The sequence below is a fragment of the Leguminivora glycinivorella genome, chromosome 26 (genome assembly GCF_023078275.1).
Source record: "Leguminivora glycinivorella isolate SPB_JAAS2020 chromosome 26, LegGlyc_1.1, whole genome shotgun sequence".
NCBI classification, from domain to species: domain Eukaryota; kingdom Metazoa; phylum Arthropoda; class Insecta; order Lepidoptera; family Tortricidae; genus Leguminivora; species Leguminivora glycinivorella.
In genome coordinates this window covers 9,119,681-9,134,651 of record NC_062996.1, presented here as the reverse complement: position 1 = coordinate 9,134,651, position 14,971 = coordinate 9,119,681, and the positions used below count along the sequence as shown (strand labels likewise).

At 39.5% G+C, this 14,971-nt stretch overlaps 1 protein-coding gene across 1 annotated transcript in view; it reads right to left on the bottom strand.

The window, feature by feature from the left end:
* The window catches only part of LOC125239766 (1-phosphatidylinositol 4,5-bisphosphate phosphodiesterase epsilon-1-like), a 234,420-nt gene that overhangs the window by 128,582 nt on the left and 90,867 nt on the right, over positions 1–14,971 (bottom strand). Inside the window, exons 6-7 of the mRNA XM_048147438.1 lie at positions 4,208–4,315; positions 3,111–3,237 (exon numbers count right to left, since the gene is read on the bottom strand). Coding sequence (XP_048003395.1) covers positions 3,111–3,237; positions 4,208–4,315 — 235 coding nt within the window. The remainder of the gene's footprint in view (positions 1–3,110; positions 3,238–4,207; positions 4,316–14,971) is intronic.

Sequence of the window (14,971 nt, the reverse complement as noted above, 5' to 3'; positions counted from 1 at the left end):
TTACACTGCCTAAATATCGATTGCCGACCGATTATTCCGACCCCAATCCCTATTATCCCCGTCCCTATCTCTATATTTGTCCCCGTCCCCGTCCCGTCCCTGTCCCCGTCCCTCCCCTATCCCAATCCCTATCCCCGTCCCCGTCCCCTATTTTTATCCCTATTTCTATCCCTATCCCTATCCCGATCCCGATCCCGATCCCTATCCCCACCCCTACCCCTACCCCTACCCCTACCCCTACCCCTACCCCTACCCCTACCCCTATCCCAATCCCAATCCCTATCCCTATCCCTATCCCTATCCCTATCCCTATCCCTATCCCTATCCCTATCCATATCCCTATCCCTATCCCTATCCCTATCCCTATCCATATCCCTATCCCTATCCCTATCCCTATCCCTATCCCTAGCCCTATCCATATCCCTATCCCTATCCCTATCCCAATCCCAATCCCTATCCCTATCCCTATCCCTATCCCTATCCCTATCCCTATCCCTATCCCTATCCCTATCCCTATCCCTATCCCTATCCCTATCCCTATCCCAATCCCAATCCCAATGCCTATCCCTAACCCTATCCCTAACCCTATCCCTATCCCTATCCCTATCCATATCCCTATCCCAATCCCAATCCCAATCCCTATCCCTATCCCTATCCCTAACCCTATCCGTATCCCTATCCCTATCCCAATCCCAATCCCAATCCCAATCCCAATCCCAATCCCTATGCCTATGCCTATGCCTATCCCTATCCCTATCCCTATCCCGTTCCTGTCCTGTCCCTGTCCCTGTCCCTGTCCCTGTCCCTGTCCCTGTCCCTGTCCCTGTCCCTGTCCCTGTCCCTGTCCCTGTCCCTGTCCCTGTCCCTGTCCCTGTCCCTGTCCCTGTCCCTGTCCCTGTCCCTGTCCCTGTCCCTGTCCCTGTCCCTGTCCCTGTCCCTGTCCCTGTCCCTGTCCCTGTCCCTGTCCCTGTCCCTGTCCCTGTCCCTGTCCCTGTCCCTGTCCCTGTCCCTGTCCCTGTCCCTGTCCCTGTCCCTGTCCCTGTCCCTGTCCCTGTCCCTGTCCCTGTCCCTGTCCCTGTCCCTGTCCCTGTCCCTGTCTGTCCTGTCCCTGTCCCTGTCCCTGTCCCTGTCCCTGTCCCTGTCCCTGTCCCTGTCCCTGTCCCTGTCCCTGTCCCTGTCCCTGTCCCTGTCCCTGTCCCTGTCCCTGTCCCTGTCCCTGTCCCTGTCCCTGTCCCTGTCCCTGTCCCTGTCCCTGTCCCTGTCCCTGTCCCTGTCCCTGTCCCTGGCCCTGGCCCTGTCCCTGTCCTTGCCCCTGTCAAATTATCATGCTAGGAGGTGAACTTTGAAAAATCCTTTCTTAGTGCTCCTCTAAGGAACTTCCGTGTCAATTTGAAATCTTGAACCAGAAGTAAAGATAAAAACTAAAGCTATACTTATGGCTATTTTGGATATTTTAACCCCATTGCACAATAACAGGGGAGAAAATTTCTTTTCCACCTCATTAGATTTAAAAATCGTTGTATTTATCGTGATCAGCGACCCGATAAACCATAAAAACGATACCCATATTGTGTTTTTGACTTTACCCCTTTGCACCCCTTTAGGGGTCAAATTTTCAAAAAACCTGAAACATGTATTTAGTCATATGTCTTTAGGAATCCTCCTGTGAAGTTTCGAATAAAATAGTCAAACTAATCTTGTTTCCCCATACAAACTTTGAACCCCCATTTCACCCTTTTAAGAGGAGAATTTTGAAAAATCCTTTCTTAGTGCTCCTCTACGCCATATAAGGAACCTATGTGCCAAATTTGAAATCTCTAGGACCAGCGGTTTCGGCTGTGTGTTGATATGTCAATCAGTCAGTCAATATCTTCTTTTATATATTTAAACCCCATTGCACCACAACAGGGGAGAAGGTATTTCACTTCCGCCTCGTTAGATTTTAAAAACGTTGTATTTATCGTGATCAGCGACCCGATAAACCATAAAAACGATACCCATATTGATTTTTTTACTTTATCACCCCCTTTTCACCCTTTTAGGGGTTAAATTTTCAAAAAACCTGAAACACGTATTCAGTCATATGTCTTAAGGAATCTTCCTGTGAAGTTTCGAATAAAATAGTCAAACTAATCTTGTTTCCCCATACAAACTTTGAACCCCCATTTGACCCCCTTAGGAGGTGAATTTTGGAAAATCCTTTCTTAGTGCTCCTCTACACTATATAAGAAACCTACGTGCCAAATTTGAAATCTCTAGGACCAGCGGTTTCGGCTGTGCGTTGATATGTCAGTCAGTCAGCTTCTTCTTTTATATATTTAGATTGGTTTAAAGCCAAAAATCGATGGCGGCCTGATTTTAATGGAAGCTCACTCATCCATGGTTGATTTTTGCTTTGACTTTTGATCTTTTGATTCGCAATAAATTAAGAGTATATTGGAATGGTTTTTTTCGCACAAACGTAATTATCTCTTACCTCTATGGCTTTGATTCATATTATCAATATTTTTGTTGGACTGTTTAGAATTTTTGCTGTTTGAGCGCTAAAGCACATAAAAATACCTAACTAGTCTAAACAAAGTTATGCAGCTAAAAAATGTTTTTCAAACATTTTTCTCTGCACTTTTAGGCACTGGTCCCACCGCGAGCTAGTAAGCTATGAGCTATCGGCTTTGAAAACGAACAAAAGATAATCACTCCCATGTAAATAAAAGAGACACGGCGATGTTTATAGTTAGTCGCCCAGCGGTGAGCTATCAAAATCGCCGTGTCTCTTTTATTTGTACGGGGGTGCTTATCTTTTGTTCGTTTTTATAGCCGATAGCTCATAGCTTACTAGCTCGCGGTGGGACCAGTGCCTTAACGACCATTTATTTGCTGAACATTTTTTTTTAAATATTATGGACTGATCGGCTATTGACCCTAGTCACACCTGATGGGAAGTGAAGACATTTATTTGAAATTGCCCCACTGTACCTTACCTGTCTCTTTTATGTCCTCAAAACTGATCCAATACAGACAATCTAATGGCTCTTTAGATTGCAATATTTCGTTACACTTAAATATATCATTTTCTTTAAAAAAATTAAAACGTAAATTCTGACACTTACCACTTGTCTGCTCGCTTCGCTCGCTCGCGGGTCCCTTTTGGCACTGTCCCTTAATGGACTAGTCGTGGTCCCCTGGTCTATCCGTTTTCCGCTTTCTCTTCTCGTTGGGTCCCGTTTCAAGGACCCTCTGTAAGAAAATATGCTTTTAAAATGTGGTTGTTCTTGCAAGTTTATAGTTGAGTATCTAGTTCAAAAATTGGTTTTTCCAATGAGAATTAATAGAAGAGTTCCAGTGACCTAAAGGTCTTTAAGCAAATGTTGTCTAGTAGAGATCGCTCTTTAGCGATAAGACCGCCTGTTATCTGCCTCTATAAGCATTTGTTTTGTCTCCACTGTATCTTTTTTCTGTATCTTTTGCTGAGGTGTGCCAATAAAGATTATTCTACCTGTTGACGCCGTACAGTCTTATTTCATACATTTCTTATGTATTTCACGGTTTGTTCTGTTCGCTAATAGATGGCATTAGTGGTAGCGATTTTGTAATATTATTTTTTTGGTTTATTTAGGTAAAACTCGTCACTAAAATATTTCTAATATTACTTGAAACAACCTGAATGTGACTCTATAAACATAAATGCACAAATAACATATCTTTTTGTTATTAAAAATTAGTTAATATTGCACTCAATAGATGTCTCTTTGTTCCTAACACCCAAGTCTGAATCGCGGTGTTAAGATTTTTAAGCGTTCGTATATAAGGTCCGAGGAACAAGGTGTCATCAGTTCCAAATCGGTTCTCAAACCAGTCAAGCAAATATGTGAGTGTTATACATAGTGTTAAGTAACGAGTGGTGGTAGTAAAGTGTTTATAAGTGGTGTGTCATTTTTGGACCTTTTCCACTATCTATTATCTACCTGGGGCCCGTTTCTCGAAAGGTACAAGCCTTGTATTACAAGTGTGTTTCCATGACAACCCATACGATTTGACAGTTCGCGCACTTGTAATACAACGCTTGTACCTTTCGAGAAACGGGCCCCTGGTAGAATGGGGACGGTGGAATAAGCTCGTGTAGCTCTTGAGCACACTCCCCGAAGTGCAACCTGTAAAACACCGACAGACTGGCGACTTTACTACACTAACATTTATTAATAATTACCTGTCAGAGTCTTTGGTGGATTCTCTCTTGAACTCCCTCCTGTGGTGTGTGGGGGTTTGGGCCACAGAATGGGCCCCAGTGAGAGACGGACTCGCGGCCAGGATCTCTCTGTAACAAAATAGTAGCTTGTGTTACAAGAGAGCAAAATTACATATTTTCATCGAGATATGACCGAAGCGAAGGATTCTACATACACCCTGTTTTTATTGAATTCCGTTAACTTTAAGTCGGTAGTTACCCTGCCTGCTACGCCGCGGTCCCGGGTTCGAATCCCGGTAAGGGCATTTATTTGTGTGATGAGCACAGATATTCGTTCCTGAGTTTTCTATGTATATTAAGTATTTATATATTATATATATCGTTGTCTGAGTACCCACAACCCACAACACAAGCCTTCTTGAGCTTACCGTGGGCCTTAGTCAATCTGTCTAAAAATGTCCTAATTATAATATTTATTTATTTATTTAATATTTAAGGGATGGTTCTTTAGATCAAATACAATTAATTTCTCTAAGAAACTAGCGTCGTAACTCTTCCGGTTATCGAGTTATTAAAAAAATAAAAATAATTACTGAACACGTGTGTGACAGCCTTTACCACTTCCCAATGTTATTTGTTTTGACATGTGCCGTCAATCACTTGACACTAACTTGAATATTATTCTAAAGAGTCTCTCACACTAATTAATTCATTTATTATGTATGAAAACGATGAAAACATTTTTTTTGCAAATTTAACTAAAAGTGATATACTTACAGGGTGGTTCCTGATAACGAACCTAACGATATGTCGAATTTAACGGATAACAATAAAAACACGGTGTATAATCGCTTAGCGTAGTGAGGTGGAAACATTTTTTTACATATACTTTTCATAAATCCTAAAATCTGAATTATCGCTGTTGTATTAAGCACAACTTATTATTGTCACATTTTTATAGATTATTATTCTGTGCGAAACATTTAAATTCTTACCTAATATTTTAATTCACGTTTCAATTTCTTTTCAAAATATGGTTACCAAAATGTTTGATTGACACAGAACGACTTTTGGTATTCAGTCCCATAATTTGTACATATTCTTTGATTATGTCTTTCAATAAGCACATTAGTCAAAGATAAATTACAAATAAGATGGGTCTAACACACATCTAGAAGGTAAATAATGATTTTGCTTCAAAATACTCGTAATCAAACTCGAAACGTCAAGTCAATGACCCTTGAAAGTAATGAATCTTCGATTACCGCTAAGCGCGAGTCGTTTCTAAATTCAAGTTGCTGTAGCTTTAATACATTACGATACAAGTGCGGAAAAAAGGAAGTTAGAAACGAGTGGCGATAAATTAAAACACGGTCGAAGGGAGTGTTTTAAATTGACACGAGTTACGATTTTCCTTTTCGCACGTGTATCGTACGACGTTTTTTCAGTACAGATGGCCCTCTGAAGCTTCGATCTGACAAGAAATGAATCGCTTTGCTCACGAGTGTGGGCAAAAAGCGCCATCTGTACTGAAAAGTAAGTTACGCATACGTTAAAAAAATATTGACGGTAAACCAAATCTTGGCACTAAAAAAAGGCGGCAAATTTGGAAAATGTCGGGCTACAAAATATATAAAACGAGCATGCGTTTTATATATTTTTCTCAAACATGCAATGAAATATTGTCTTTACGTTCCTTTTTTTTTTTTTTTTTTTTTTTAATTTATTGAATAATAAACGAAAAATTACACATTCTTACACAAGACCCATCGTTGGCAAAACCTTGAAGAGGTTTGTGTGCCGATGGGGAGTTCAGTATATTACTTAACTATATCTATACCTAAGTTTTGAATACTAGTTAGGATTCTTAGTACATATAGCTTAAGTCGTTAGATTGTAACAAATGCATTTTAATACATTTTTTAATATTTTTTCCATTAAGATACTTAAGTCTTACGTCCTCTGGCATCTCATTAAGTATTTTTGGTAGAATATATGTATACAACCTAGTGCCGTATACGTTATTATATTTGGGTATACAATATTTGTTTTGTCTCTGCAAAGTTCTTAATTTTATACATCTATTTTTTACTTTTATATTATTAACATGATGATATTCTTCCGTTAGTACAGCTAGTTTAAATTTTTTTTGAATTGGGAGTATATTACAGTATTTGAACAATTGAGCATAGTCTGTTTCATATTTCTTTTTTACATGTCTAGGTACCAGTAACTTCAATAATCTTATTTGTAAGTTATATATTTTTTCTACATAGGTTTTATAGGTTCGACCGTAACTACTCAGAGCGTAACCGATCACAAAGTCAGCAAGGGCTAAGTATAGCATACGTAGTGTTTTGTATGGTAATTTGTACCTCAAGGTTGACATTTTACATAAAATTGCTCTTAGTTTATCGCACACATAATTAATATGTGGCCCCCAATTGAATCTGTGGTCGATTATAAGCCCCAGGTACATGTGTTCTGTGACCACTTCTATTTTTATACAATTACATGCTGTGGTATTAAGTTGGTGCAGACAGTTATGTTGGTGTGCAATCACATTAATATCATGAGTAGTTTTATTGTGAGCTGAACGAATATGCATTATTTTTGTTTTCTGCGCGTTAATTACTAAGCCCATATCATGTGCCCATTTGCACACAGTGTTGAAGTTAGATTGCATCGTGCGCTCGGCGACGGCTACGTCGCGGTCAGCTGTGATAATGCATGTGTCGTCCGCGAACTGGTAGACAGACCCCTCGGTTATTAGGTTACACATATCATTGACGTAAACTAAGTATTCAGTTGGGCCAATAATCGATCCCTGGGCGGTGCCTTTTACGCTTTTTGTTTCATTACTGTATGTGTTATTTATTTTTACTCGCGTATGTCTGTTTTTGTGATAGCTTTTCAGTAAATTAAGTAAAGGGCCCTGTATACCGTTCTGCTCAAGTTTCAAATACAAAGTTTCATGGTCTAACATTTCAAAAGCTTTGCTGAAATCAATGAAAACAACGAGCACATGCCTTTTTTCATGCATATGCTCGTTGATTTCATTATTAAAATCACAAAGTAGTTGAGTAGTACTTCGGAGATCACAATATATAAATAATCTGAACCAACCACGCTGCATGACTGATATATACAGACGCAACGCTTACAATGCGAGTATTGTTATATTCAATAAATTACCTGCTCAAATTAAAGCACTTGAGGGTAAGGAATTTACTCAAAAACTTAAAAATTGGCTTCATGATCGTAGTTTCTATACCGTACACGAGTTTATGAGTTATACAGAAAACAGAATGACAAATAGTTAAATGTCTAATATAATATACCTATATATATTGTATAATGTAAACTGTCGCGCACAAGTCAAATTTTATAATTGTATTTTGTATACCATTTGTAAAATATTTGCATACTGTTTAAAACAGTCGAAAAAGGTGATACAATTTGTCTTTTACACTGTCACGTAATTTATACCCTTTTTCTGTAAATAAAATATTGTTTGTTTGTTTGTTTTGTTTGTTCGGTTTCTTTGAAACCCGTATTGTTTACTATTTATTATATTGTTATGGGTAAAAAAGTTACTAATTTCGTTGCCGAGGTATCTTTCAACTATTTTATCTATACATGACAATATAGTTATAGGTCTGTAGTTGTTATAGTCCTTATGCGCACCTTTTTTGTATATAGGGCGTATTACACCGGTTTTAAGTTCCTCGGGGTATTCAGATGTGGCAAGGCAAGTGTTAATTAAGTGAGTAATTATTGGTGTAATTTTCAAGCAGTTTTTTTTAATGTCTATGACTCGAATTTTGTCATATCCTGGGCTTTTCCTGTCATTTAAGCCTCTGATTATTTTTAGAACATTATCACACGTCGCTTTTTTAACCTCATTGCCACTTCTGTCCCCCCGGCTATCTCTGTGTGGGCGAGAATTTGAGTTCTACATGTAACAGATATTTTATTAACATTGTTCTGAAATTCTTGCGCAAAATTACTGCATATTTCTTGTTCATTCATTTTAAAGTGTTTCAAGATCACGTCATCAATAGAACAATTAATTTTACCACATAATTCGTTAATTATACGCCATATTTTTTTCGATTTTTTAAAGTTTCTAGTAATTTCCTTTTTAATATACATATTTTTGATGCAGTTAATATATTTATTTGTTTTGTTACGGTACTTATTATACAGTATTCTGTTTTCAATTTTTTCTGGTGCTTTTTTCCAGATTTTATACAATTTATCTCTTTGTTTACACATTTTAAGCATTTTTTTATTTACCCATTTACACTTCGTCTTTACATTTTTACATTTAATAGTTTTTTTACAATCATCATATGCATTCTGTATTTTATCCTTAATGAAATTTAATATTGTGTTCGGACAATTGTAGGCGAGTGCTTCATCCCATTGAACCTGCTGCAAGGCGTTATCGACCTTATCGTTGTCTAGCACGGTGACTAATCGCGCCGCGGGCGTACGGGCGCTTGCGCCGGCTATCGCCAGCGCACAGCCTGTTATGTAGTGATCAGCGATAGATATGTTAATGACCCCAGTAGGTACTGTGCAATTTATTGGCCTCAAAAAAATATGATCGATACAAGATTTTGATACACTATCACCTTTAATTTCCTCTCGGGTGAACTGATTTATACCACATTCTAGTCCTAGCTCCGATAATTTATTTAAATACATGTTATTAATGTTATTTTGTTTTTTCAAGTCAATATTCATATCTCCGATGATTATTAGTTTGTTTTTGTCAGAGATGTGATTAATTGTATTACATAACTCGTTTACAAAGTGCGATTTGCATTTGTCGGGCGGTCGGTACACCGCACAGATGCTTATCTTTTCCTTATAGTTTATATCTATGCGCCCGCATAGCGATTCGAAATATAAAGAAACATTAGGTATCAGGGTAAATGGGATGTTTTTATGTACATATAATATAACTCCGCCTCCTTTTCGGTTATTTCTAAGATTAGTATGCATGTTATAATCAGTTAAATTAAATAATGATTTACACGTATCGGTTATGTTAACTTCCGTGAGCACAATTAGGTCTATTAAGCGGTTGCTAGTGGTAATTATGTATTCTAGATGAGAGAAATTTAATAACATCGATCTTATATTCACATGAAATGTAGTAAGATATCGGCATCCTGTTGGAATTGTATTTATGTAATCATTCCAACTACTAAAAGTACCTTCGTCGATGTTAGAAGAAGTAGTAGGCATTAAACTATATTGTTATATAGGCATTTAGGTGTCTTTATAAATAGGTATGTAAGAGTCAGTCCGTTTTCGATGCCCAGTATTCAATATCACTCACCGATCTAATAGGGTGTGTTTTACCTTGTTCGTCCTTCTTGATAAGTATGCATCCTTTTTTACACCATACAAACTTGTACCTATTGGTTTCCTTTAGCTCCGATTTGGCTTTCCAAAGTAGGTAGGCGGTTGTAGGTGATAAGGCCTCGCGCATAAAGATCCTGTTATCATCCGGCCTTCCGAGGTCGCGTCCTGTCACGATGGTAGTTTTGGACTCGTCCAGCCACTTGTCCCGTCGCCCTTCTCGAAGTGTGACTACTATGGTGGCTACGTTCCTTTTCTGTCCTTCTGGCGCCTTCGGGGCTTTTCTGTATGTTTGTATGACGTCATCGGGGTCCTGGTTTATTTTTTCTGCTACTTTTTGCACGATCTCCTTCAGGTTTTCGCCATCTGTTTTTTGTATGCCGCATATTTCCAGGTGATTTCCCATTTGGATTTGTTCCATAGTGTGGACCTTTTGTTCCAGGAGGTCTACTTTGTTTACCTTAAAATGGGCTGGGAAGTATCGCTTTTTGGGCGCAACAACTCGAGAGGACTGTAAAGGGATTTCATATTATTTTTCAGGCCTAGGCCTGCAAAGTAACTTTTTTTTATAAAATATTGTCTTTTAGAGCATTTTTTTTTATTTCATTGTATGTTTGAGAAAAGCACTATACATGCCTCGGCGTGAAAACGGATTCCCGGCCTCGTATCCCTATCCGGCCTCGCTCGCACGCTCGCTCGGCCGTATATACCCACTTGGCCGGAAATCTTCATTTTCCCGGCCTCTGATGTAATGTACTATTGTAGCCTCCTCAACCTTGGCGTTGGCGGAATCATCGAAGAGGCATGACACCATAAATTAAATATAACAAGATCATACCATCCCATACATTAAAATGCGACCGCCTAAGACCGCGCTTACACTCCACCACACATAGATGGCGCCACAAAAAAAATGTCTTGTAGCTTTCGATTATACTTGTAGATGGCGTTAAGTGTCACTTTTGACATAGATTTACGGCTCGGAATGGACACTTACTGCCAATCTATAAACCATCGGTGGCAACAAGGCATTTTTTGTGGCGCCATCTATGTGTGGTGGAGTGTAAGCGCGTTCGTAGGCGGTCGCATTTTAATGTATGTGATGGTATGATCTTGTTATATTTAATTTATGATAACACTTAAGAATTGATTGAAAAATTAGGGGCGAGGGTTTAATAGGGAGGGAAGATTTGAATTCAGCGCCAAGATTTGGTTGACCGTCTAATGTCTTAGTGCGTTTTCACTTTATTCGATCCGATATCGGATGTCGAACCGATATCCCATACATTACAGGCGCCATCTTGGATTTTTTCATTGAAATCCTCGTGACATCCGATTTTTTTTTTTATTATAAACTGGCCAGTGATTGACCTTAGTCGCACCTGATGGAAAGTGACGACAAGGCCGAGGTTGTAGCTCACTGGTTCAGTAATAGCCTATTCACTCTTGACTTGAATACACCCAGATTGTATTCGCCCGGGAATACAGATGAGGGGAGCATGTTCCATTCCTTAGCAGTTCGCATTAGGAAAGAAGAGGCAAACCTCTTCGTGCGAATGAAAGGCAGGTCGACAACGTAAGGGTGACCGCTCCCCGCGCCTGGTTGTCCGGTGATGGAACGGGGAAGGAGGAACCAGGTCATGCAGTTCCTGTGCACACTCTCCAGAATGTATCCGGTAGAAGACGGACAAGGACGCAACTCGACGGCGATGCTCGAGGCTATGTAATCCTGCCTAGCAGGAACGTCGCCAATGATCGAATAATGTGAAAACGGACTTAGTCAAGGTCTTTAGGTTACCGAACCCTAAAGAAGTTGAGGGTTCAAGTTCAAGTACTAAAATACGCCATGTTTGGTTTCCATTACGTTGTTAAATTGAACAAATATTGGCACTGCGCGATCTTAGACTGAAGTTATATCTACATACTTAGTGATACATAATATATAGAATTGAAATTGGATTATAAATTTAAATATTCTTACGATTGATAATAACCATTTACAACAACATACAATCACGCCTGTATCCAGCGCCGGCCCGTGCACTCGATCAGGGTAGAGCGAGTTTGAGTTTCGGCGCCCTTGGGAAGAAGTTACACTACGTAGGATAGTAATGCCGTAATTTGAAGATAAACGCAATATAGAATTTATGGATTTCATCATACAGAGTGCGAAAGGAACAATGGTTGAACTTTCGTACTCGCACCCTAGTGTAGTTACGTGTGGCTAAACGTTGATATCAAGCACATAAAATAACAAACAAAATGGAGCACTATAGTGGCCAAGTCAGGAAAGCAGATTCAGAATTTGTCCTAACTAAAAGAGAAGATAATTATAAATAGTAAGCGCGACCGAAGCGAGCGCGATTTTTTTTCCTATTGACTCGATTAATTAAGACAACCCGCCAGCGGGGAATCCACGAACTTTTAAGCTTTTATCGACTGCAGAGCTGCGGTCTTTGACATATTTTGGGGTATTTTGACATCACAGGGCGTCTATGTTCCCGACTTTTATTTAGGCCTTATATTTCGCTATCACTATTATTTTTATAATACTAAGAGTTAATTAAGAGATTAACTGCGGACTCGATCGTCATCGTCGGGATGCCCATTTCGGTATTTTGCCACTAAGTGATCTGAGTGCTTTCAAATTCGCTCACCATCTGCTGTAACTCACAAAATTGCGCATCTCTGAGACGTTTTGCGCCTTTGGCTTTATGAGGAACTCCGCTTTGGACTATTGGGTAGACTCATATTTTTGCATTTGGATAGCGACGTAACTTTGCCGTTCATCGCACAACAACGTGGTTCGTCAAGGGCTAGAATCCTCCTTTTACGGCGCCCTAGCAACAGCGCCCTTATGAATGGCAATGTGGTGCAACTTTCCACTTAATCTGAATTACCTACAAATCTCGATTTTCAATAGGTGGATTCATTTCCGACTCCTCTCGCCATTTTGTGATATGTGCGCGCCCACGCAACGTATAATTTTTTGTATGGATTTTTCCACATTCTCGATTTTGGCGCCCCCTTACCATGTGGCGCCTAGAGCGGCCGCTCCACTCGCTCTACCCTTAATCCGGCCCTGCCTGTATCCCATAAAGGGGTAGGCAGAACACATGAAACTACTAAAACTTCAGTGCCACTCTTGGCAAATACATTGCAGTGACAGGTTGCCAGCCTCTCGCCTACGCCACAATTTAACCCATATCCCACAGTCGCCTTCTACGACACCCACGGGAAGAAAGGGGGTGGTGAAATTCTTAACCCGTCACCACACAGGCTAATAACCATTTATGTGTAAAAAACCGTTAAAAATATTTTTGATGTACATAAATTAGTTATAAATACTATATTATTAATAATTATGATTATGTATAACATGCATGGACTAAACTAATATAGAATAAGTAGATATTATTGTGTGCCCTTACAGGGTGTCATGGCTCACTGTCTTAATTAATGTAACACCTATTATGTACATGACAATGCAATACTGAATAAATGAAATGACATATACATACCTATTTGTTAAGTACAATTCGAATTCCTTAACGAAATTATTACCTATTACAAAGAGGGTTGGAGTTAATTTCGATTGCGGAATGCTTCAAACTTCTACCCCTCCATTTTAGTCAAGTTGGGGGTTAGAAAAGACAAAAAGTAGCCTATGTCACTCTCCATCCCTTCAACTATCTCTGCTTAAAAAATCACGTCAATTCCTCGCTCCGTTTTGCCGTGAAAGACGGACAAACAAACAGAAACACACACTTTCCCGTTTATGATATTACAACAACAACAACATACAATCACGCCTGTATCCCATAAAGGGGTAGGCAGAACACATGAAACTACTAAAGCTTCAGTGCCACTCTTGGCAAATAAGGGGTTGAAAGAAAACGAAACTGTGACATTGCAGTGACAGGTTGCCAGCCTCTCGCCTACGCCACAATTTAACCCATATCCCATAGTCGCCTTCTACGACACCCACGGGAAGAAAGGGGGTGGTGAAATTCTTAACCCGTCACCACACAGGCACAGGTTTATGATATTAGTATGGGTATAGTTCCATAATTATTCTGGTTCCGCTGGGGTGTGTGCAATGGGCTGGCAACCTGTCACTGTATCACAATTTCGTTTTCGTTTAATCTCTTAATTGCTAAGAAGAGTGGCCCTGGCCATTGAGTAGTTTCATAAACTCTGCCTACCCCGTTTGAGAATACAGGCGTGAGTTTACCTCTATTTATGTATGTGGTGATATAGGTATAAATACAAAAGGTTGCATAAATTAAATAAAAATAACAAAAGTACTTTTCTGCGCGTGCGAAGCCGCGGGCAAAAGCTAGTTATTCTGTAAGAGGGAGGTTTATATGAAGTGCCAGTGACACGTGTAGGGTTGTCTCTAAGTAAAAATAACGCATCGGCGAACGGTGACAACCCTTAGTCTAGTCGGACGATATTTATATTGAGTTGATGCAACTAGAGTGCCACCTAAAATAGGTAATAGAAAGTTCTTCGTATGTACAAGCGTCAAATAGGTAATAGAAAGTTCTGCGTACAAATTTTCTACGAGACTTCCACACGCCTCTTCAACAATTCCTATATAAATAAATACATATTATAGGACATTCTTACACAGATTGACTGAGTCCCACGGTAAGCTCAAGAAGGCTTGTGTTGTGGGTACTCAGACAACGATATATATAATATATAAATACTTATATACATAGAAAACATCCATGACTCAGGAACAAATATCTGTGCTCATCACACAAATAAATGCCCTTACCGGGATTCGAATTCTTCTTTATCTCAGTGGAATTTTATTCAGTTTCTTTTAAACTAAAAGGGTGGTAATTTTTTTTTATCATACAGAATCGTCTGCGAGCGATACTACTAAAGATGTATTCTTATAGGTAGATGTCGCTATACGCCACCATAAGGCTGGGAGTTGAGACAGGGGCGGCTCACTCCGCGATTCTATCACCGTGCTACAAGTACATGCCGGCGGCCGCGAGTTCGCGGCCTAATCAGGGGTGGCGCGCGTTCTCACGGAACGCACGTTCGCACTTTCTATTTTAATTTTACGTCGCGAATTTTTTTTTAAGCTTCATATGCGATGTCTACGTTTGGAATGGCTAATAATGCTAAGTTAAATAGACATCATGAATAAAATATGTACCATAGGACATTCTTACACAGATCTACAGTTCAATAAGGCTTGTGATGTTGGAACTTAAACCAAAATACTGTATATTATATACCTAAAAAGTACCCAAGACTTACCCAAGTATAACATTTTATCTGAGTAATTAATTGGTTTTAATCCATAGGCAACCCTATCATCCGATGCTGCGCACGTGCGGCTGGTTTCTTTGTAAACATTTTGTAGGCATTTAAAAAGGCGGCATT